At 38.4% G+C, this 25,636-nt stretch overlaps 1 protein-coding gene across 2 annotated transcripts in view; it reads left to right on the top strand.

Annotated features, from left to right (window-relative positions):
• focad (focadhesin) overlaps positions 1–25,636 on the top strand; it is a 78,190-nt gene that overhangs the window by 11,281 nt on the left and 41,273 nt on the right. For both annotated transcript variants that reach the window (XM_059354552.1, XM_059354551.1), the window contains 9 exons: positions 95–249; positions 585–683; positions 9,291–9,392; positions 10,750–10,975; positions 14,270–14,479; positions 14,568–14,655; positions 17,067–17,260; positions 19,634–19,894; positions 24,352–24,456. In XM_059354552.1, coding sequence (XP_059210535.1) covers positions 95–249; positions 585–683; positions 9,291–9,392; positions 10,750–10,975; positions 14,270–14,479; positions 14,568–14,655; positions 17,067–17,260; positions 19,634–19,894; positions 24,352–24,456 — 1,440 coding nt within the window. The remainder of the gene's footprint in view (positions 1–94; positions 250–584; positions 684–9,290; positions 9,393–10,749; positions 10,976–14,269; positions 14,480–14,567; positions 14,656–17,066; positions 17,261–19,633; positions 19,895–24,351; positions 24,457–25,636) is intronic.

Here is a 25,636-nt window from a genome sequence, read left to right as displayed (position 1 = left end):
TTGTGCATTAGAAGGGGTGTCATTATGTTGTGCATCAAAGGGTTAAACTAAATCTGGATCACACCTTGAATTGTGTGTTGTTGCTATATATTAGGGTCCAGCTTTGGAGGCCCTGTGGCAGCAGTGCTGCAGCGACTGTGTCCTGGTGCGTTCATCCTGCTGCGATGCCGCTGTGCTGCTGGTGGATCAAGGACACGCAGACCTGCACTACGTCCTCAACAGTATTCTCAACCTGATGCCCTCAGCCAGGTACACAAAACACACTCATACCTGAACACCTTCACAGCATCATGCCTACATCTAACTTGGTGTGCTGCTTTCATCAATAGAGCTAACGCTACATGTGTTTTGATTAAAACTATTTGATATTTTGTACTGTACGCCCTGGCCTAGGGTAACCAGATATCCCCTCACCCTGACCTCAGCTCTGGACTGAATACAGTATCAGCTAATACTGATCTTCTTATCTCATTCTCAGAAAAAAACCCAAATTGAGCTTATTTACTCAAGGAAAATCATCAACAGTCCTCTTTCATTGTGTTTGAGTGTTTGTTAATTTTCTATGTGTTGTGTTCTGTGTACAGACATGTCCAGGGGCTGATAAAGGTCATTGGACAGCTGCTACAGATGCAGGCAGACCAGAGGGATAAAGAGACACACTTCACCTGTCCTTACTCTATCAAGTCAGTCTTTTTCATTTACACAGTACTTAGCTAGTGTAGCGTCTCTGTGTGTTGGAATAAAAAAATGTATATCTATTTCCTTTGTCATTGTTTGCCGCAGTCGTGCTGTACATTCATTTTATAACACGTGGTGGTTACAACATTATCTGGATTATTTGCTCAGACCTGACTAGGGCTCAGCAACATCACCAAAATCCTGTTGTAGGTAATTTCATAGCTGGATAAAAAACCCATGGCATGATACAGTATGTATGTATATCATTCAGTATTCCAGGTTTTCCTCAATTAGTTTGTTTTTGATCATCATACATCCTAATTTTTATGTTTTCCTTTATACATTTTTGAATAAAATCCCCTTTTCTGTCACTAGTCTTCTAATACACAACATGGGTGAAAAAATAGCCATATCCATTTTTTAGCTCAGTAGCTTGTTAAGCTAACTTCTTGGCTGAGTATTTAGCTAAGTAGCATGCTAAGCTAACTACTTAGCTAACTTCTTGGCTAAGTAGTTAGCTTAGCAAGCTACTTAGCCAAGTAGTTAGCTGTGTAATAATACAAAAACTTTTTTTCTCCATAAATAATGAGGAGCAAAATGAAAATAATGATCTGTTGTTATCAAAAACAAGATATGTAAAAAAAATATTTACAATATTCAATCATAAAATAAGTTGATATCAAAAGATAGAGCACAGAAAAACACAGCAAGCAATAAATAACATGGGAAATGAATGCGGGTCATTTTTGACCCATGTTGTGCATCAAAGGGTTAATAACGACATTTTGGATGCACTTACTCTCAATTCGGTTTTAATAATCCGGATAAACTGTTGGTTTGTTTGTTTGTTTGTTTATCGGCTCTTAACTACTTTTTAAGAAAATTTCATTATTTTATGAAATATCTACAATTGCTTTGACCAATATTTTAACCAGCGCAAATGAAGGTCAAACTTAATCGAGAGCTTCTTAAGTTAAGAGAAATTCTGCATCTCTGCCAAGATCCTTGGGCCTCCTTAATCAGTTAGATAAAAAGACTGTGCTGCTGTGGCTTTCCCCCTCATGTTTCCCGTCCTCCCTCCTGCTCTCCATCTTTCTTTCTCTACCTCTGCACCCCCTCCTTTTTTCTACTCACCCCCTCTTATCCTCTCTCTACATCTCTATCCCTTTTCTTTTTCACTCCTACAGTCTTCCCCTTCCCATTGTCCTTTTCTTTCTCATTCTGTCTTCATTGCTGTCTGTGCTGTCTGCGTCTGTCTGGCAGCCTGTACCTCCCTGGTGGGAAGATGAATGTGTTGAGGGCAGCAGGGCGGCGCCGTTGGCCTGGCAGTCTGGCCCTCCATTGGTCGTTGGGCCTGGCACTGCTGGGTAACTGTAAATGCTGTAGGATTAATGGAGGATCCACACTGGTGCCCATTGTTGACCGTCTGCTCGCTGCTGCCCTATGCAATCTGCCACTGAGACCCTGAGCCACTTCAGCCCCCAGCAGGACCAGGGAAGGTTCAGGGCTCAGTCCACCGCTCCACCTCATTCTGATGTTAGTCTGGCTACAGTATAGTCTCTCAGGACTGTCCCCTGCAGGCTTTCCCACATACTTAATGTATCCGACCTGCCTCCTCAGATAAGGGTCTATAGCAGACCTGGGCATTGGGCAGAAATTAGAAATCAATATAACTGCAGTGCTTTTATTTTGAAAAAAATAGCAAACATTGGCACTAGCTAACAACACTTTTACTATAGTTAAGACAACAAATATAGCCACTAATATATATGACAGAAGAAAATAAACTTTAACAAACCTTGTGTCCTGTCAGTCAGCCACTATAGAAGCCTTTTTCATACTTTATATCAACTTTATATGAATTAGGACGCACTCGTTATTATTTACCGTTCGTTTTTTCCTTTAACCGTTCTACCGGTTATTTCCTGTCACTCCCTTTCAAAATGAAAGCACCCGTTTCACACTGGATGGCACTTTTTCAAAATAAAAGCACCTCAACATTGTTAAACACCTTGAAAATGTACAAACATGAAAAACAAGCTATATAATACAAAAACACAAATAGGAAGCTTACTAAAGGACATTTACAGATGTGTTTAAAATAAATGGACTAGTGATTGGAGTATTTACTACTTTTTACTGCTATATTTGATTTACTCCACATTAACAGTCTCATCATAACATGTGTTCCTATCAGTAGTAGCTCAAAACCAGATAATTTACTGTATTTTATAAAGCGATTAAATTAATATTGAGCAGAATTTAGTTCAGAGTTTTGGTCTGGCCCTTCAACCTTCGTAGTATTGGTCATTTGGCCCCTTTGGAAAATTAATTGCCCACCCCTGGTCTTTAGTAATCACAATATTTATATTGTATTAACAGTCTATTACAATTACAATGTGGGCTCAAGACGCAATAGGTATCCAACGTATGTCTAAGCACCTGCCTTTTTCTTTTCAAGCTGGGTAGTTGGCATGAGCAATGGTTAATTAATAGTTAATCAAGGAAGAGGATCAGAAAATAGAAAAGTGACATAATTGACCAAAGAACAAACTAGAAGGATAATGATAGAAACATTTTTTTGAAAACTGCATTGTTTAGCGACAGGAAGTAATAGTAGCTTTTTGTGATTAACACAACTTTAATTGTTAGCTAATGTTAGCTTGCGGCTAGCGAATGGCATAAAGCAACAGTGTGTTTGGACTTTGACGGCCCGGACAGGTTGATAGGATTTAGTTCGGCTCGCGCACACACGTAGGCGCACACAGAGAGATGATGTGGGGACGGGACTGATACAGACAGGTAGGTTCTTGTTTTGAAGCGCAGTGGAGAGGGCAGCTCGGTAAATTCAGTGCGTGTGTGTGTGTGAATGCATGCATGTCTCGGAGGAGGACAGAGATGTGGGGGCGGGGTTTGACTGACTGACTGGTGACAGGCACTCTGCTGAGCAGAGACACAACGCAAAATAACTTTATATGATGAACATTGCTTGAAATGTGACGTTAGCGCAGCACATGAGACTCTGGCGGGCCGCCTCAGTCTAGGTAATTAATGGGAAACCCTTACGCCGTTACGTCAAGAAGTAGGAAAGTTGCCAATATCATGATATGCATTTTTTAACCCATAAAAAAAGTATACCGGTATAATTGTGAATGATACGATGTGGTACACCGATACGCACCAGAGTTAAAGCTTCTTAGTTACTCAGTGTAGTTGCTCATCCTTCTTTAGGCGTGTTTCCACTGAGTATTTTGGCTCCGCCCACTAGTTAGTTCTCCTCGGCCTCTGTTATTGTGACAACAGACCAATGCGGCAAGCAGTGTTGCCAACTTAGCGACTTGTTGCTATATTTTTTTCAGCTATTTAGATCCCTCTAGCGACTGTTTTCAAAAATGCAACTAGCCACAAATCTAGCCACTTTTTCTGGTGTTAATGGAGACTTTTGGAGACTCGTTCCTACTCTTCTTAATGAGTAGCAGGCGCCGTCCCAAAGCACTCACAAGCGGCCCAGTCCTCCTGCAGCGGTCTCTCCAAGCTGCAGTCAGCAGAGCAGGAGCTGTTAACTGCTCAGCATCCAGTTTTCACCAGTCTGCAAATGAAACACTCATGCCCGAAATTGCCGCTCATTAGCGGCTCAGAAAGTACCTACCGAGTTAGGTACTTTTCTGAGCCGCTAACCGGTGAAGTTGGGCGGATTTGGGCAGATCCTCTCTCCCAAGCCACACCCATAGCGGCTCACTCGAGGGAAATATACCTTATGGAAATGTGCCTTTTGTTTCTTGGGATCTTTGAAAGATAAAATCATGCAGTTCAACTGAGGTACTTTTTAAGTTTGGTCATTTAATCTCGGTATCACCATTACTGTCAGTAGTAGTCCTGGGTATCATCTGAGGGTTTTCAGGAACCGTGGCAATATGATACTTGACTGTACTACAGTTTTACAGTATTACAGTACTAAATTCTTCTATGTGAAATATTGGCATGGTTTGGGAGAATGATGTTTTGCTCGAGGGAACTAAAGCGGTTTAGCGTTTGTTTTGCTAATTAATTGCACGCAATACAGGGATTTGGGGGGGCTCAAAAACTACCCTCAGAGGTTAAGTAACCTGCAGACATCTCCAGGAAGCTGCTCATGACAGAAGACAGATCTTACCTTGATCATTTGTCTGCCAGCACTCTGATTTAGCTCTGAACTTGGAGTTGAAGTAACAGGAAGGAGGTCCCTGCCTTGACTTCCTGCCACTTCCTTTGTTCGGCAGCTGAAAAGTGCAGAGCTGTTCTAGAGGCTGATGGATGGAAGCTGTATTGAAGCTGAGGGTTTGGAGACAGCCACAGGGAACCTGAGCAGAGGGTACAGAGATGGTCAGACAGATTACACTATGTGAAGAGTGGAGAAGAAGCAGCAGTAGGAGGAGGAGGAGGAGGAGGAGGGGGGATGCTGCAGGCTGTCACATGCACCAACATGCTCACTCATTGAACTCCCTACCTACACCGAGATCTGTGATTGATGGAACCTGATGGTAGCATTCACCCTCCACACACACATTAGCCCTCTGGCCTGTCCTAACAATAAACAGAGACTTCACCTTGGATTTGACCCCAGTGTTTTGTCTGGACTTAATGGGCATGCTTACACTCACAGGACAGGGTTGGTAGAGGAAAGGGAAAAAATGGCTATGTTGCTATCAAGAAACTCTGGGTTTTAGAGAGCTATTAAACTGTGTATAATAAGCAAACATGACCATAATGAACATATAGTGTAATGTAACTATTACTGGGAATCCCCAGTGGGAGCGAGACATGAGTGGCGTGTATACACTGCATTGTTTAATGCCCACTGACTCCGTTTTCCGTCGCATTTCGCGAAGTGTAATCTGCATAGACAGCTGTTTAATGACACAAATATCAGCCATATATGTGTTTTGAACGTATTTATTGCATGTTGAAGGCACACTCCACTACACTGTAAAACCCAGTGTTGCTTGTTTGTTATTATAACTAATTTTTCCTTTTCAATACGACAAGATTTGTGCAAAAAGTCATTTTAACTTAAAATATTGAGTCAAATAGCAAGATTCATTTGAGTTAACTCTGTTGTCTTTGTTGTCTTGACATAAAATTATTTTGCAGCATGGACACTCAAATATTTAAGTTGAAACAAAAAGTTGGGTTTTACAGTGTAGGTGTATGACAGTCTTGTGGGCTCTGTTTGAGAGGGTACCTGTGTGGTCATCAGTTTTACAGTTTGGATGTCACAGCCCCTTCAGTGGCTCATTCCACCTCTCTGTTGGATGTGGGAGGTGCGACTCCAGTTGGGTAACTGCTCTGTGAGGCACGTATATATCGTATATATTATTATGGTAATCTGAAGTGCGCTTGCGCAAACGTGTCACCGGCGCAACACACTGTAAACTTTGGATGTTGTGCTTTCACTGTGTGCAAGTGAAAGTCTTCAATTCAACCACGATATTACAAATCACGTTTTTTTTTTGCGGCGCCACAGAATACATATAGGGGGCAACACTGCATAATCCTTTTTGGTTGATATGAAATGTATGTATTTTTCCCCAAATAAATAGCTGCTGGTTGTGAACATGCAGGAAAGAGTTAATAACCTTATCGGGGCTAAGATGGATAAGGCAAAGCAAATTAAGGCAAAATGTATTGTTACCGCTTTGAATCTAGCACCCAACACCCAACTCACACTAAAACCAACCTGGTCTCACAGAAATCCGTGAAATTGGTTTGTTCCAAGTCACGTGACTTTCAAGGTCCCGGCGGTCAGAACAAAAAACATGGCGGACAGTTCTCTCATTTTTAGTGAAAAATCTATATTTTGACTTAGTTTCTGCATAAAAATGGATTTTGATCACATTTCTAGCGAGAAATATATGTTTTATTTTCTAAATATTCACTCAGTGAATGTACATAATCACTTTGTATGTTGGAATAGCCACGGGATATGACTGTCATTAACTTGCATTGTAGCGAAATCCGTGTCAGTTTCCCGGAAATTTGAGTGATTCCGTGGCTATTCCACGGATTTTGAGTTAAGTGAAATCCGTGGCTATTTCACGGATTCCTGTGAGACCATGTTGCTAAAACTATTAAAAACTAAACTAAAACTGGCAAACTCACTCTTAAAACTAATTAAAACTAACAGCTAATGAAAAATCCAAAACTATTATAACCTTGGTATATACAGGCAGTATCTGGTACGCGTCACTCAGGTTATCTGCCTTTAACGGCGTGAGTAGAGGTGTCTTCGAGTAGGTCACGTGGGGTGTGACATCCCGTACTTATGTGTACCTCGTCCTCTCCTTCAGAGAACAGAAGTTACATTGGTAACACTTAGTTGTCCCCTCCGGTGGAGGTGGGGCTGAAATGGCTCTGTCTCCACAACTGATCGTGACGTATGCCATGGAACAAGTGAAATCTAAAGTAGATTACGCCTTCTGCTGTTGAAAAAGGGTATCACAATTAATTTTTTATCCTAACCGATTTAAATTGTTACAGATTTGTATAAATTTGTATAACTGTCACGCAATGCATCATTACATCCCTAGTTATAAGGGTTTATGTTATAGTTTAAATTCAAATTCATTCATTACCACAAATCAGTTATTCAATCAATTATAACACACATTATCATATATACCATTTTTTGCCGGATTAATCATCCAGGGATAATTAAAACAGGTCAACCCCAAATTAAAGTTTAAAGAAAATTTGAGTTGATTCAACACAAAGTTGAGGCCAGCACCAGAACAATAGCTCCATGTCCTTTTGTACAGTGAAAAAAGGGCAAAACCCATCTTGAAATAGTTACTAGCTCTAGTAGTATGTGTATGTTCATGTATTAATTCCATTCAAGGCATTAGATATGTAAAAACATCATTAAGAAACAATAACTTTACAGGTTGACAAGAAAGTCAAGGGCCATACGATTTTGCAAAGCTACAGTTCTACCTCCCTGTAACGTAGCTCTACAGGAAGCCTTAAGACAAAGATAGGATTACTTGTTGAATCAAATAGACACAATAAGGGGACAAAAAGACACTTGCAAGTTGCTGAAAACCTAAAATCTCTCTTTTTTTTGTCTGTGTAGTTTTATTTATGTGAAAAAATATTTTGCAAATATAAATATTTTTAAAATGACAAAAAAATGTACCCAAATAGGCTTATTTGAAGCCTCTACCCAAATGTTAAAATTTCAGTCTAATAAAGAACACAGCATTAACATACAGAAAACAATGAGTATATATAATAGTGATAAAAAATAACATGTATATGTATATATATATATGTCTGTGTATATATATGTATATGTATATTTATGTATATGTGTATATATATATATATATATAAGAAACAGAAAATATGAGTGTTAAAAGTGTGTGTGCATGGACAACAATGCAGTTACAAAACAGCAATTAAATTGGCTTTTAAGATTTTTTAAATGACATTTTATGGAGTAGCAGTTTTTGCCAGCTGAGAAAAGTTATTCCATAACTTTTTTTACTACTGTTTTTTTAAAATTGTCACATATTCCTCAGTGGTGTTGTTTGAAGCTTCTGGTGGCATGGTTGAGTTCTCAGCCTGAAGGCGTACCAGGGCCTCCACATGAAACCACTAATGTCTACAATTTTGCTATAGAGGGTTAGTAATTCAGTCAGCAAAATAAATTTAGAGTTCTAAGTAGGATTTCTCAGATTACTTTAAGATAGAAAACACAACAGCAGCTCAGAGAACTGGCTCTCTAATCATGGGATCAGATAAGCTAAATAAAATACATTGTATAATAAATCTGTTCTGATGAGTGGTTCTTGCATGAGGCCCATTATATCCTAATGGCTACTTCTCCTGCTTAATTGAAATATCTCGATAACTATTGGATGAACAACCATAAAAATGTGGTGCAGAGATTCATGTTCCCTACAGCAGGAGTTCTCAACCTTTTTGAGTCGCGACCCCCAATTTAACATGCATGTTGTCCGCGACCCCCGCACACTGAACAGAATCTCACACGCACAGTTCAGATCACCAAAAAAGAAACAAAATGACCGTAAAAAGACACAAAATGACTAAAAAAAGACACAAAATTACCAAAAAAAGACACAAAATTACAAAAAAAGAAACAAAGTGATCAAAAAAAACACAAAAAGACTGAAAAAAGACAAAAAATGACCAAGAAAGACACAAAATGACCAAAAAAAGAAACAAAGTGATAAAAAAGACACAAAATGACTAAAAAAAGAAATAAAGTGATCAAAAAAAGACACAAAATGACCAAAAAAGACACAAATTATCTAAAAAGACACAAAATTACCAAAAAAGACACAAAATAACAAAAAAAGACACAAATTGACCAAAAAAGACACAAAATTACCAAAAAGACTAAAACACATGAACACTTTAACACAGTGGAGACAGAGCTGACTTCCAAAATGATTTGGCGACCCCCAGAAATCATCTCGCAACCCCAACTGGGGTCCCGACCCCAAGGTTGAGAATAGCTGCCCTACAGGATGAAATGTGAATGACATATGTGTCATATATGTCTTTGACCTGTGATGTGAACACGTCCTTTGTTCTATCTCGTTGTTCTTCAGGAGCAGCCCTCACCCCTACATCACTGCGCTGGAGAACCGAGTGGACTGCTGGCCAGCTCTGCTTCTGGAGATTGATTACTTCATTCAGCAGGCTGCTGACAGGTCAGAGTCCACCCCATCACTCTCTCCAATACTACATGAATTTCAAAGGTATCTGTACCTAGCACCCCATCTAGGGGTGGGCGATATGGCCCTAAACGATTATCATGACATTTCAGATTATTTTTGCGATAAAGATATACTTGACGATATTAAAAAATACTTAATACGTCTGAAAAAATAAATAAAAATCGTACAACAAAATAAAAATCAATCATAAATCTAAATGTAGTGTAAATTGCATTTTTCACAGTCAATAGGGCTTTCCACTAGGACATGGAGTAGCCAGACAGTGTTGAAAAACAGCTGGCTAGGGGGGTCTGGGGGCATTTCCTCCTGGTGAATTTATTTTCATAAAAGCCCAAATTTCCTCTCACACATTCTAATAAAGGAGAATAAAGGTTCTTGTATGTTTTATTTAAGGCATCTTATTTTGACAGTCTTCTTGTAAATTATGTGGTGGAATCTGTGCTCTTATTTTTGAAACCTGCATTGTTTAGCGACAGGAAGTAATAGTAGCTTTTTGTGATTAAAACAGCTTTAATTGTTAGCTAATGTTAGCTCGCGGCTAATGAACGGCACAATGTGACAATGTGTTCGGACCGTTTGGACCTCTGGCGGCCCCGGACGGGTTGATAGTATTGAGATTGGCGCGTGCACACGCAGACGCACACAGAGAGATGATGTGGGGAAGGGACTGATACAGACAGGTTGGCTCGGCAGCTTGATGTATTCAGCGCGTGTTTAAGTGTGCGAATGCGCATGCATGTCTCAGAGGAGGACGGAGAGGTGGGGGTCGGGTGACAGACACTCTGCTCAGCAGAGACACAACGCAAAATTAAACTTTATATTATGAATAGTGTAGATATACTTTAAGTAGCTTAAAATGTGACGTTAGAGCAGCACATGAGACGATAGCGGGCCGCCACAGTCTAGGTCATTAATGGAAAACCCTTAAGCCACTACATCAAGAAGTAGTAATGTTGCAAATATCATGATATGCATTTTTTTACCCACAAAAATGATACTGGTATAACCGTGAAGTATATGATATGGCACACTCTAACCCCATCGTAAAAAAAAAACATCTCACCACTGTGAGCTGTTACTATGCATTAACCCATTGAAGCCTAGAAAGCAGATACGTTGTTTTGTAGAATTTGTATAAGCTCTCAAATACTTTTTGAATTTCATTTCTAAAAAAAAAATCTATTATTTAGTAGAAGCGTTGACACTTCTGTTGAATTTCCAGAAAAACTTCAGGTTTTAGGGGCTTATTTTACAATCACCCAGAGGTTTTACAGGCAGTTTTTACAGGCGTTTTAGGCTTCAATGGGTTAATCTGATTTGTATTTTGCAGAAATGAACCAGCTTACATCACCATGCTGGCCCCCTTCCTGCAGTACCTGTACTGTGAAACTCAGAGGCAACCCCAGCACGCTCTCCTGCGGCACAGTCTCCTCAGGGTGCTGCTGCCCATACGTCCAGGAGTGGGATCGTTCCTCCTGAACAAGGACCTGGAGCAGACCTCCCCAGTGGCAGATAGCCTGCTGTATTGCCTCTGTCAGCTGGTGCCACACATGCAGGTGCCACATTTTTTTTATTTTTACAGTGCACTTAATGCATGAGAGCCCTCTGCCAATTACTGCCTCAAATCACTTTGTTCTTGTTTCAGGTCATGGTAATAAAACTAAAGTGCAATAGCATCGTTGCAGTGGGATGGCTGGCCGTTTTAAGCATGTCTATGTGACTTTTAAAAGAAAATGGAAACTTGAATGTAAGAGCAGTGAAACACCTCTGCACTAGGGCTGGGCGATATGGACCAAAAGTCATATCCTGATATATTTAGGCTGAATATCGATACACGATATATATATCCTGATATTTTTATCGCAAAGTGAGAGCAAATGTCCAGTTGAAGTCGAAGCCAAATATGGCATGTCACAAGTAGTTTTATTGAAACCATTTATTTAATTGAACATAAATATGTATAAACAACAGGAGTACCTTTTTTAAATCAAAGCTCCATAAAGTGCACATTTAGATAAAATAATAACAAATAAAAATAGCCTATGAAATAAAATAGTCCAATCTGTTTCTGAAATAAACATATTTATATGAGAAAAGAATAACAAACATTACCAAAGAACTAAATAAGACAAACCCTAGTAAGAAAATAAAAAAAATTGAACTATATAGATATATGCAATATGGTCTAATTCCATATCACACTTAAAAATATATATCGATATTTTTTTGTTATTGATATATCGCCCAGCCTTACTCTGCACAATCAGTACATTTATTATGCAGACAATATGCATATATTTGATGCAAAATCATCCTTTCTCTATGCAAATTAGCCTCATTGCAAAAAAAAAAACCAGTCCAATTCACAAACTCCAGCACTGACAGCCACACACAGTTGTGGTGAAATAATTAGTGTCTGTAAAGAGCTGGTGGTAAATGCAATTATAGCGCAATTATAAGGACCAATAGAAGGTCAACTCAAACTCAGCTCCCCTACGGCTCATTATTGAAAATACATGAGAATTGATTAAAAAATAATTTCAATAAATGAATAGATTTGTGGGTCAGTCTGACTCTTGTGATAATCGACTGGAATGACAATGACCAATGGAGATCTGCTGTTGTGCCTTATGGTTAAATACGCACTGCGTCTCTCTTCTCACAGATGGTGACATTTAAAATAAAAATCTTTTTATTATTGTTAGATTTAAACATTTCTGACTCAGAGAGAAAGTATCAGAAAAAGAAACCTTAGCATACAACAACAGATCTTATGCCACCATTAAAAAAATGACCTGGAAGATGTTATCATCACACATAAAAAAAAACCAGACAAATGATATGTCAAGTAATAAAAACTCTGCATCCTGGCTGGGGCCCAGAGACCTACTCAATGCACTACAGCGGCTTCTCATATATCTTAGGGCAAAACCATAGACTGTATAAATAATGGACGTAGTCACCGTGACGTCACCCATTGGTTTGTGGCCCGTTGGAAGCATCGAGTTCAGCGTTACACTCGTCGCCATCTTGTTTCCGATACGGGGAGCAGACCATATTTGGACTGTGGAGGAGGAGAGGGATCTGATCACTGACTACAGCCTCTCTACACCTCAACCTGACTGAGAGAAGCTGCTGCTAATTCATGTTAGCATTAACTGGAGCATTAACTGGGATGTTAGTTTTGGCTAGCAAAAAAACAAAAACAAAATGTACGTTACTTACCTCAGAAAACTGAGCAGCGACTCCTTGGAGTGTCTGTTAGTCCAACCAAACGCTGAACAAGACATTTTTACTGAACAAAACATTCAAATAAACTGTCATTAAGTGAAAATACATTGAAATGGTCAAAGTTATGAGACCAAACCGGTAGAAGTCCTTATTATGTCCATATAATTTTATATATAACTTTATTGAAACGTTGCCGTGGATACGCATTGTTCTGCTGCTCTCCGGATGACAGCTCGCCTTGTTAGTGACCTGTCAATCAAAGGTAGCCACGCCCCAAATCATACGATTCTTTATCTTCTATTTTCTTCTAAATGGGGCCATTATTTGAAATATTAAGATTTTTTACTAGCGATATTGACCATAGTGTTGTCCTAAAGAAAATTCTAAGGTAATAAATCAATTGAGAAGTTTTCTCATTTTGCATTGAAATGGATGGACAGAAATCTTTCTGCCACCAAACTTAGCTCCCCCTGCTGGAATTTTCAGTAGAATGCAGCTTAAGGCACTTCCTGGTTTGCCTCCCTGCTCAGACCAGGAGGTTGCCGCCTGGGCAAAACATATTTCATATGAATGGCAGTTTTACTCGAGTTCAGATATGGTTGAAATTTGTTTCAACAATGTTTTGCAAAGGAAAGTGAGGTTTACTAAATCCAAGCATTAAGAGGTGTCCTCTGTGTGTTGCCAGCAAGGTTATAATAGTTTTGGATTTTTCATTAGTTTTAGTTTTAATTTCGTTGTGAATTTTTGTTTTCAAATTCAGTTAGTTTTAGTTAGTTTTTAGAGTGAGTTTTCTAGTTTTAGTTTAGTTTTTAGTTTTTGAAAATGCTTAGTTTTAGTTTAGTTTTTATTAGTTTTAGTGTTAGTTTTAGTTTTTTTGTAATGGGTTGGGAACCAGATTCAAAGAGGTCATAATAAATTTTGCCATTGTTTTCTTTCCTTATCCATCTTAGCCCCAATAAGGTTATTAACTCTTACAGTTCTGGGTGTTTTGAATTTTGGTTTGAGTGTAGACATCCCAGTCTCAGTAAACATATTCACCATGTGTTGCATGTTCCAATAGAAACACTGAATTATGAATGAAAAAAGTTGACAAAAACAAAAACTAAGGACATTTTCAGTATAATTTTAGTTAGTTTTGTAACCACACAATACAGTTTCAGTTAGTTATCGTTTTTTTAAAAACTCTCGTTTTTATTTTTATTTCAGTTAACGAAAATGTTTTTTCAATTCTAGTTTTCGTTAACTATAATAACCTTGGATTAACACATACATTGACATAATAAATATGGAGCTTTCAGTGGCAAGAATGCACAGTGCTGGAGCTGATACTATTCTAGCATGGCAAACAATGGCAGATTAGATCAAGGAATTGCTGTAATCAATATTTTTATTTGCATTACTTGAACGTCGCCTGGTCCTTTTTTTTTTTTTTTTTTAATTTTCCCTATTTTTGTTTTATTTAATTAAATTTTTTTCTATTTATTTCATTATTATTACTATTTTTAATTTGATTGTAATGTTCCTTTTGATTTTGTCGGACTGCTGTACTTGTTCTGTCTTTAAAAGCAATAAAAAAGTTGTTCACAAAAAAAAAAACCTATAATAACCTTGGTTGCCAGGTGGACAGCGTGGAGGCGGTGCTGGAGCTCTGTGGGTTCATAGATGCTCTGCTCCCAGGTGTGTCCCTCTCCTCTGAGGAGCGCTGGAAAACTGTGAGAGTGGAACTCCTCCTCCAGCTGCTGTGTGCCTGCCAGCGCTGCCTCAGCTTAAATGGAGACTGCCGACCTCCTCTCAGCTTATTACAGCAGCTCCTGCCTGCCTGCCAACAGGTGATACAGCAGTGTTTCTGATCCAATAAAACTTTTGATTATTGTTTTCTCTGAAATAAATGACTCTGGACATATCTTTTATCTGCAGGAGCTCCCATTGGATGAGCTGTTGATGGGCGTGGCTATGCTCCTGCTCAAGGTCCCTGCAGCTCAGCAGACCAGCCTGCTCAGTCTGGGTAAAAAGCTTAAATACATCTATTATTGGGCAGTTAACCCTCTGTAGTCCATCTATTTATTGAAAATACACGTTTTATTTGCATTAATAACTTTATTTATATATGATATGTAGACAAGCTGAGAAAGCCAGTTGAAAGTTCAATCATAGGAGATTTCACAGTGTGCCATTTATGTTTCTAGACCAGGGGTCTCAAACTCAAATTACCTGGGGGCCGCTGGAGGCAGTATCAAAATGACCAAAAAAAAGACACAAAATTACGAAAACAAAGACACAAAATAACAGAAAAAAAACTAAATTACTTTAAAAAAGACACAAAATTACCAAAAAAAGGAGACAAAATTACTTTAAAAAAGACACAAAATAACAGAAAAAAAACCTAAATTACTTAAAAAAGACACAAAATTACAAAAAAGACAATTATTTTTTAAAAAGACACAAAATTATTAAAAAAGACAAAATCATTTTAAAAAGACACAAAATTACCAAAAGAGACATAAAATGACTGAAAAAACACTAAACTACTTCAAAAAGATACAAATGACCAAAAAAGACACAAAATGATTTTAAAAAGACACAAAATGACCAAAAACAATACTTAAAGGGACCTTCCACACACAACAAGGTAAAGAGCCATTCATATAAAACTCACATTAAACTTTCATATCAAGGTGGGGGCCACAAAATATCATCACGAGGGCCATAATTGGCCCGTGGGCCGCCAGTTTGAGACCCATGTTCTAGACCATTTTTAAAGTGTGAATTTTCTTTCCACAATGAAAACTATTACTATTTTTAATTTACATGCAAATAGACTGTTTTGTAGTTTTATTATTTATTTTTCTGTGTTTTTTTTGTGTATAAATGGTAAAAAAAGAACAAAACTTTTCCATAGACACCTGTGTCTTTTGTTTGTATTTTGGGTTCCTGGCAGCTTTATACTTTGTTAATTAAAATAAAAAATCTGACTGATAGCCAAGTTTGTGTGGAGAAAAAGGAGCCATGCATGTGATGTAAGGACAGACTGAAAGATGCTAAACAGAGACAGAAATGAATGCAGAGGAAGTTGACAAATTTGAACCAAAATCTCCTGGACTTCAGAGGTTTAAGGGCGAGACTTTCAGTACTCGACTCTCGGGGGACAATTCCCAAAAGGATTGCAGACACTAAAGGTGCAAAGAAGGCAAAAACAAAACCGTGTTATTCTCTAAGCATCTAACTGCGCTGCTCCGTTTATATTAGCACATATTTAAATGAGGTAATGTGCATACATTTACTGCCAAATCCACCCTTTTCTATTCAAATAAGCCGCATTGCAAAAAAGTCCAATTCACAAAGTCCAGCACTAACAGCCACACACAGTTAGAGTGAAATTATTAGCGTCTATAGAGAGCTGGTGGTGAATGAAGCACATTCATAAGGACGAAGTTATTAGTTTATTAACCTTATTAATTTCTCATGTATGAGGTGAGATGATGAGATGAGAGGAGCGTCCTGTCACTGAATCCCAAAATAAAGGAATTTGAGTTGACCTTATATTCGTCTAATGGAATAATAATTTTGATATTATCATGTTATTTCAAGATATGATAATTTCATGTTATGACGTTATAACTTGCATCAAATAAATGAATGATACACGTTTTAGGTGGTCTGTCTCAAAGGCACTGAGTTGGTCTTGGTCTTGCTAGCCCGATAGCGCTAGCACGCTTTTGGTCGCCAGCTAACGTTAGCAAGATATGATGGCCGCTAACGTTAGCATGCTGTCGATCGGCCGCTAACATTAAAACGTGAAAAAAACATTCTGAGGTAATAAATCAAGTGAGAAGTTTTCTCATTTTGCACTGAAATTAATGGACAGATTTTTTTTTTGCAGCCAAACTTAGCGCCCCCTGCTGGAATTTTCAGTAGAATGCATCTTAAGGCACTTCCTGGTTTGCCTCCCTGCTCAGACCAGGAGGTTGCCGCCTGATCTAAATCCAGTGTGCAAGGGTTGTAAAATACAAAAAAACAGTGAATAGTGAAGCATCTGTTAATATGTATATGTTGTATCCTTGAATTTTTCATTCCATTTTTGATATGTTAATATTTTTTGTGATTAACATTTTTTATTTTCCAAACATTACAAAAGAAAAAGGAATGGAATGGAATAATAATTTTACTTGAAGGAAATCGTTTAGAGATCAGAAGACCTTTAAAATAGAATTTCGACACACTCCGCATTGCACTTAAATGTATGATTAATTAATTAATTCTAAATTCTTACTACATAATTTTCCAAGGTGGCTTCGTTGATTCCACCAGTGTTGCTCTGTTTTAAACTTAATTCTATTTTCTCAACCCCATTATCTTAAATCACAATGGCGTTTTAACCTTTCTGGGGTCTTGCTCTCCTCTGCCTCTCACTGACAGCCCTGAGTTTAGTTCCTGAGCAGGATGAGCTGGCGCCCTGGTTGAGTCCGGTCCTGGTTCTTCCTGTGCTGCAGCTGCTGTCCGTCTCGGGGCTCACTGAGGCGCTGGCTGATCGGCGGATACACAGCCTCAACCAGGACTTGGCCCACAGCCTGCTGCGCAGCATCAGCAGACAGACAGATCGACCCCGACAGGTAACACTGAGGCCCCGTTTACACGAGGACAATCGCGGGTAAAAACAACAAAATATTTTATCGGAAGTGCCTTTCGTTTAGACGGTGACGGCGTTTTTGGGGGCTTAAAGGCGCAAAAATCTGAAACCACCTTCCAAAGTGGAAAAGTTAAATCCGCTCCGCCGTAGTGTGTCGTCTACACTGACAAGATACAAAACTCTGATCTGATCTGCTCACGTCACGTATGTGTTTACGTCACATAAACTACTGGTCAAAAGTTTTAGAACACACCAACTTTTCCAGAATTTAATTGAAAATTATGCAGTTTAATGTCTCAGTGTACTCTGATATTAATGCACATTTGGAACATTTAAAATTCTTTATTGAGCATGATAGTGTTTTGAAAGTAAAAAAAAGATTCAAAATCACATTTTATGTTGGACTAAAGGACTAAAAAAAAGACACAAAATGACCAAAAAAAGACACGAAATGACAAAAAAAGACACCAAAAGACAGAAAATGACTAAAAAAAGAAACAAAATGACCAAAAAAAGACACAAAATGACTTACGAAGACATGAAAAGAATTCAAAAATGGACAAAATAGCCCAAGACTCCATAGAGTTAAGTTGTTAACCCATTTCTTGTTCCCTGAAAAAGGCCTACTTGTATGATTCTGAAATGTACATTATTTTTCAGTTTTTTGTTAACCTTACCTTTTTTTATTTACCTCTGGCAGTTCACCACTTACCTTTGTACCCTTTCAAGCTGTTCATTTGACTTGAACTGCTTGAATTTCAATAAAAAACTGGAAAAATCGGGGTGTTCTAAAACTTTTGACCAGTAGTGTACATGCTCCAGTACAGGAAAATAAACAAACGTGGGATTATTTCCATGCGTCGGACCTTCAAGCTGCTCTGGCAGCTCTAATAAACTTACAGGAGTCTTTCCACCAAATGTACAGGATATGTACAGATAGTATTAGTGAACAGAGAAGGATCTGGAATTACCTCCATCACATTTTGGATGCAGCAATTGGTCGGAGGCGAGCCAGACAGCTGTGAACGAGACCTGGGAGATCTAGTGATGGTGGAGAACTTTGTGGAAGGAGAAGCTGATGGAAATGTGTGGCGTGAAAACTTCTGCATGCCCAAAGATGCTCTTATCGCTTTAAGTGATGTCGCCTGGCTGCATACAATCGAATTTCACACACTTTTGCGTCACCGTATGCAGCAGATTTCCTCCCGAAAATGCTCGTCTAAACGAGGAATAAAAAGTGAAGACGCGACGCCACTTTTGCGTCTTCTGTTCAGACTGTCCTCGTGTAAACGTAGCCTGAGGCTGCTTTTTGTTTTCTCTCACGCTCACCTTTGCAAAGTCAATTCTCAATGGAAATAAACTGGTTTACGCTCAAAATGAGGAGACAACAACTAATGGGACATAGTTGACCATTGAAATGGACTTCAGAAAGCAAAACATTAATGTTCTGAAGCATTATACACCTCTATAGGTTTAATTAATTGATCAATTGATACATTAAAGTAACTTGTATTTGAGATTTATGACCAGAACAACTTGACACACAGTGCTAAGCTGCATCTCAAATTAATCTTCAGCTTCACAGCTTGCAGATGATGTCACATGATGTCATCACTTCTATGTTGCATTTATTGTTGACCTGCTATCTCCCCCTAAACATCCACTGCCCACAACTGCAGAAAAGGACATTTGTGAATTCTGTTATTGTTATTGTTATTGTTAAAAAGATCCCCATTAGCTGTCACCAAAAGTGGGAGGAGCTAGTCTTCCTGGGGTCCACAAGACAAAACAAAAATCACTTAACAATTAAACATTGTAGACATTATTATATACGTCATCAGAAATCATTCCGAATAAGTTATTACATTCATATCTATTACATTAATTCTCACTTTCATACAGTAAATATGTTAATTCACTACTCACAAATTTAAATAGTGCATTCTCAAGTAATAATTAAAAGATACTTTACTATTCAGTTCACATATATTCAGTGGGCAATTATTCCAATAACTGATAGCACGATAAATAACTGTTCTCTTTAAGGCATTTGATTTTGGACATGGTAACATCATCTGACCACCATTAGCTGACCTTGTCACATAAGAATGAACCTGATCACATCTGACAATTTGGTTATATAAGAAACTGGACTTGAACATCTGTTTGTCTTTCTGTTCATGCAATTCTTTGGCAGTCCAACATACAGTTAGTTAATACGGAATAATCAGCCAGGTCGTGTTTTTTTTTCTTTTACAGTTGTTGATGAAGGTTTAGTGAATGAATCATAGTTTTTAGTAAGTGACAGATAAACATTTACTGAATTTGTTCTTTATCTCTCGTTCCTTTTACTCAGTCTGGTCCAGCACTGGCAATTCCACTCACTTCCTGGTACAGCAACCTCAGTGTGGCACTATCCACACTGTGTAAAGTGGCAGATGACCCGGCAGCAGCAGCTGATTGGCTGCAGTCAGTCAGCTCAGCCCTGTTCTCCTGTCAGAGCCAGCTCAGCTCCCTCAGCCTCATTGTGAGCCATCTCATCATCACGGGCAGGGAGGACGTCTGCCGGCTGGCTCTGGAGGCCGGCCAGGCCCTCGCTGCAGCCGACCCCTGTCAGGTAAACTCTTTATCACAGCACTTTCCTACGGCGGCCACCAGGAAGTGCATAAAGCCTGCAATTCACAGAAAATTCCAGTAGGGGGTGCTAAGTTTGGCTGCAAAAGAAATCTGCCCATTCATTTCAGTGCTAAATTTGAAAACTTCTCACTTGATTTATTACCTCAAAAACATTTTTGGGACAACATTATGGTCTCAATCGCTAGTAAAAAATCTTCTTCAAGACAATTTGATGTCGATAGTTCTAATAATGGCCCCATTTAGGAGAAAATAGAAGATAAAGAATCGTATGATTTGGGGCGTTTCTAGCTTTGATTGACAGGTCACTGACAAGGCGAGCCATCACCAGAAGAGAAACAGAGCGTATCCACGGCAACGTGTCAATAAAGTTATATATAACGTTATATAGATAGAAAAGAGGACATTTACCGATTTGGTCTCATAACTTTGACCCTTTCACTGTATTTTCACTTAATGACAGTTTATTTGAACGTTTTGTTCAGTAAAATGTCTTGTTCAGTGTTTGGTTGGACTAACAGACACTCCAAGGAGTCGCTGCTCAGTTTTCTGAGGTAAGAAAGATACATTTTGTTTTTGTTTTTTTGCTAGCCAAAACTAACATCCCAGTCAATGCTCCAGTTAATGCTAACATGAATTAGCAGCAGCTTCTCTCAGTCAGGTTGAGGTGTAGAGAGGCTGTAGTCAGTGATCAGATCCCTCTCCTCCTCCACAGTCCAAATATGGTCTGCTCCGCGTATCGGAAACAAGATGGCAACGCAAGATGGCAATAAGTGTAACGCTGAACTCGAGGCTTCCAACAGGCAGTCCAAAAACCAATGGGTGACGTCACGGTGACTACATCCATTATTTATATACAGTCTATGATTCAAATACACAAAACACAACCAAATTGCGAAAACATCTTCATCAATTTGACAACACAAGCGCAGCATTTAGAATATGCACACAACAGAAGTGTTTCCAGAGGACATTTAAAAGTGATGCACACGTCTGGACACTCATGTGATATTATCAAGTTATTTCAAGATATGGTAATTTCACGTTATGACGTTATAACTTGCATCAAATAAATGAATGATACACGTTTTAGGTGGTCTGTCTCAAAGGCACTGAGTCGGTCTTGGTCTTGCTAGCCCGATAGCGCTAGCACGTTTTTGATCGCCAGCTAACGTTAGCAAGATATGATCGCCGCTAACGTTAACGTGGTAATAAATCAAGTGAGAAGTTTTCTCATTTTGCACTGAAATTAATGGACAGATTTTTTTTTTGCAGCCAAACTTAGCACCCCCTGCTGGAATTTTCAGTAGAATGCAGCTTAAGGCACTTCCTGGTTTGCCTCCCTGCTCAGACCCGGAGGTTGCCGCCTGATCTAAATCCAGTGTGCAAGGGTTGTAAAATACAAAAAACAGTGAATAGTGAAGCATCTGTTAATATGTATATGTTGTATCCTTGAATTTATCTGTTATGTTAATATTATTACATCTTTTTGGACAGAATGTATTAAAAAAAAATAACCCAATCTGCCATCAGCCGCCAGGTTGTCTGCAGTTGTATAAAGAGAGAGAGGTTTAAACTGACAGACTTCCCTCTGGGACTGTAAATGGAATCTCTTGCTCCAGCACATGATTCAAAAAATCACATGGTGTTATCGGCTCCTCATTACTCCGGCTCAGAGTATTCTCCTGCTGCTCTAATTGCTCCCAAAGTGCCTCTTGTGCTGGTGGTTTGATTTGTTGGTGGAACGTTATCGGCATATTTGAATCCATTGAATTTCCTCTTCTCACAGCATCATATCACCTCACATCTTCCTGCTTAAAGGAACAAACACTCAGAGCACCTTGTAGCTTCGCAAGTATTTCTTTGTCACAACAGATGAGGGTAATGACAAAACGAACCCTTGTTTGTAGATGCAAAGGTTGATGATTTAAAAAGGAAATGTCCTTCCTGTCTTCTCCTCCCCTCCCTCTTCCTCTGAAGCAGGTTAAGGTGTTGCTATGCAACGTTCAAGGTGCAGGGCAGCATTAAGTGCTTTATGTTAATTAAAGTCTGACACACAGAGCTGTTGACTACATGTATTCAAGGACCCAGACTAGTGCCCCAGAGTGACCTCAGCAGTAAAGGGAATAATAAAGTGTTAACCCTGCGTTGTCCTTCAGTCAGCTCTTTAACATGTTAACATGTGAACATGAAGCTGTGAATGAATGGTGATGAGGTGGGACCATGGGGAGGACATTGGTTTCTGCAAGGACAACACATGTTCTGTATCTCATATCTAGTCAGTCTCATACTATTCCATCTTTTCAAAATAATTTTTTATTGGATTTTCCTTGGATGCAAAGTTATTGGATGCAAAATTATCAGCTGTCAGAGCACACAGAATTTTATCCAATATATCCATAGGTGGCAAATACACAAGAAATATTAACACAACAATTAATGTGTTTTAGTCTTTTTGGTCACTTAATGTCTTTTTTTTTGGTCATTTTGTGTGTTATTTGGTTATTTTGTGTATTTTTGTGTCTTTTTTTGATCATTTTTTGGTCAATTTGTGTCTTTTTTTTGTCATTTTGTGTCTTTTTTGATCATTTTGTGGTCAATTTGTGTCTTTTTTGGTCATTTTGTTTCCTTTTTTTGGTCATTTGGGTCTTTTTTTAGTCATTTTGTGTCTTTTTTTAGTCATTTTGTGTTTTTTTTGGTCATTTTGTTTCTTTTTTGGATCATTTTGTTTCTTTTTTTGGTCATTTTGTGTCTTCTTCGGTCATTTTGTGTCTTTTCTGGTCATTTTGTGTCTTTTTTGTTAATTTTGTTTCCTTTTTTTGGTCATTTTGTTTCTTTTTTGGGTGATCTGAACTGTGCGTGGAGATTCTGTTCAGTGAGCGGGGGTCGCGGACAATATGCATGTTAAATTGGGGGTCACGACTCAAAAAGGTTGAGAACTACTGGTGTAGTGGTTAGCACTCTCGCCTCACAGCAAGAGGGTCGCCGGTCTGACTCCAGCCTGCAGCTCTTCTGTGTGGAGTTTGCATGTTCTCCCTGTGTCAGCGTGGGTTCTCTCCGGGTTCTACAGCTTCCTTCCACAGTCCAAAAACATGCACTTAGGTTTAATTGGTGACTCTAAATTGCCCGTAGTTGTGAATGAGAGTATCAGTGATTGTCTGTCTCTATGTATCAGCCCTGTGATAGTCCGGAGACTGGTGATTAATAACTTTAGATGTAATAATGGAATTGGAGTTCACATTTCAAATAAAATAGTTAATGGGTTCTGAGATCACATTTGGCTAATGTGTTCATCCTCCTTTGATTTCCACACAGACTATTTGCCAAAGCCAGCTCAAACGTGATTGGCCAAAACTACTCAGTCTACAAATGGAAACCAAAATGCTTCTGATACCAAAACATTGTCTGATGACAGATTCTACATTCATATTTATATGTTAATAGAGGCAAGGCAAGGCAAGGCAAGTTTATTTGTATAGCACAATTCAACACAAGGTAATTCAAAGTGCTTTGCATACACATTAAAAACAGCAAGACACAATTGAAAACAGTAAAAACAGTCAATTAAAACAGGGAAATAGAAATAAAAATATAAATAGGATAAAATAAGATACAGCAGGAAAACAAAATAGATAAAATAATAAAAAGCACAAGTCAAACATTGCGTAGTTAAAAAGTAAGGGCAGTAGAGTAGAGCAGATACGTGTTAAAGTTAAGAGTACGCTGCAGTAAACAATAGTGTTTTTAGTCCTGATTTAAAGGAGCTGACCGTTTGGGCAGACCTCAGATCTACAGGTAGTTTGTTCCACAGGTGAGGAGCAGAATAACTGAAAGCTGCCTCACCCCGCTTAGTTCTTGTTTTTGGGACACGCAACAAGCCAGTTCCAGATGACCTAAGGGGTCTGGATGCTTCATAGAGAGGTAGCAGATCAAGCATGTAATTTGGTCCGAGACCATTCAGAGCTTTGTAGACCAGCAGTAAGATTTTAAAATCTATCCTCTGACTCACAGGAAGCCAGTGTAGTGATTTAAGGACTGGTGTAATATGGTCCAGTTTCCTGGTGTTTGTGAGGACTCTGGCGGCAGCGTTCTGGATCAGCTGCAGCTGCCTGATTGATTTTTTGTTAAGACCTGTGAAGATGCCATTGCAGTAATCCAACCTACTAAAAATAAATGCATGGATAAGTTTTTCCATGTCTTGTTTGGACAGAAGCCCCTTAATTCTAGCTATGTTTTTCAGGTGGTAATAGGCAGATTTAGTGATAAGCTTTAGATGGCTGTTGAAGTTCAGGTCTGAGTCAATAATTACACCAAGATTTCTGGCTTGATTTGTAGCTGTCACTGACATAGAGCCAAGGTGAGGTAATAGCGATTAAACTTAATTTGGAGCTTGATAAATATGTATGTTTCCTTGATCCAAACTCACATGTGTGTCTGCAGGTCCCTTCCCTTATTCCTGTTCTGTTGTTTAAACTGGGGAAGGAAAAGAATCCAGGCCTTGCACATGCTGTGCTGAACTCCCTGCCACACCTCGGGACTCATAAGGTAATAAACACCTCTGTCATGCTTTGCATTGAAGATGTTATGATAACTAATGCATACCGCTGCACGTCACAGGTTTTGTAGACCTGAGATTTTTAAATGATCACTTTTGATTGTGGATTGTTCTTACAACCCTGATTCCAAGGTAAAGGTAATTAAAACACAGAATGCAGTGATTTGCAATTCCTTTGTGTCTTACATTTACTTAAATCTGGTACAGAAACAAGATGCAATGCTCTAATGCTTGAACTGGGAAAATTTTGTTTTTTTGTAAAGATTAACACTTTTTATTTTTTTTTATTTACTTTTTATTCGTTTTTTCTTAGTAACATACACATAAGTGTCAGTGGGCACAAGAACATACAACATAACATAAACATAAACATAACATAACAAGGGGAGGATTGTGCATTAAGTAAAACAGCAGAGTCGACATAAGCACATCATACATAAAAATATAAAGATGCTGCTTGAAAATAGCGAAGTAATTAAAAATAAAATCTTAATAGAGGGTTTGTTCTTATCTTTGCGATCTATATGAAATCATCTTACAGTTGACACATAGCTGAGCCATTTTGACCAGTTCTCTTCAAAAACATCAGTTTGGTTTCTTAGTTTAAATGTAATTCTCCGCCATTTCCTGGTCAGAGCCTTTTTACCCCCCACTAACAACACTCTCAAAAGGTATTTATCCTGCTTAGCATATTCAAGTCTGTCCAGATCACATAAGTACATGACTTTGAAGTTTAGAAACATTTTCTTTTTAAAGACAAGATTAACACTTTTAACAAACATTTTTATTTACATTTTACACATCGTCCCAGCTTTTTTAAAATAGGTGTCGTAATGAATCATTTTTTTAAATTCATATTCTTAAACGACTCACAACTGTTGTATTAAAAGGGATGATAGATGGCAATGAGGGAAACTGGCTAACTGATGTTTTTGGGTTATAAGGAAGGACATTCATTGACTTATTATTTTTAATTATCAAAAAAAATAGCTTTCTCTCAAAATGGAAATTGAGATTTTTGGAAAAAATTGTTTTTTTTATTTTTTATTTTTAACGACTCTTCACTTCTTTTTTTTCCAGATGTGTATTTGCTACATCACTGTAAATTGTAATGGGACAGAGCATTTTCATTGTATTGTCTGTATTACGTCATAAGTAATTGGATATTTG

The sequence above is a fragment of the Centropristis striata genome, chromosome 17 (genome assembly GCF_030273125.1).
Source record: "Centropristis striata isolate RG_2023a ecotype Rhode Island chromosome 17, C.striata_1.0, whole genome shotgun sequence".
NCBI classification, from domain to species: domain Eukaryota; kingdom Metazoa; phylum Chordata; class Actinopteri; order Perciformes; family Serranidae; genus Centropristis; species Centropristis striata.
The sequence above is the reverse complement of the archived record's forward strand: the minus strand, read 5'-3'. Positions and strand labels throughout refer to the sequence as shown.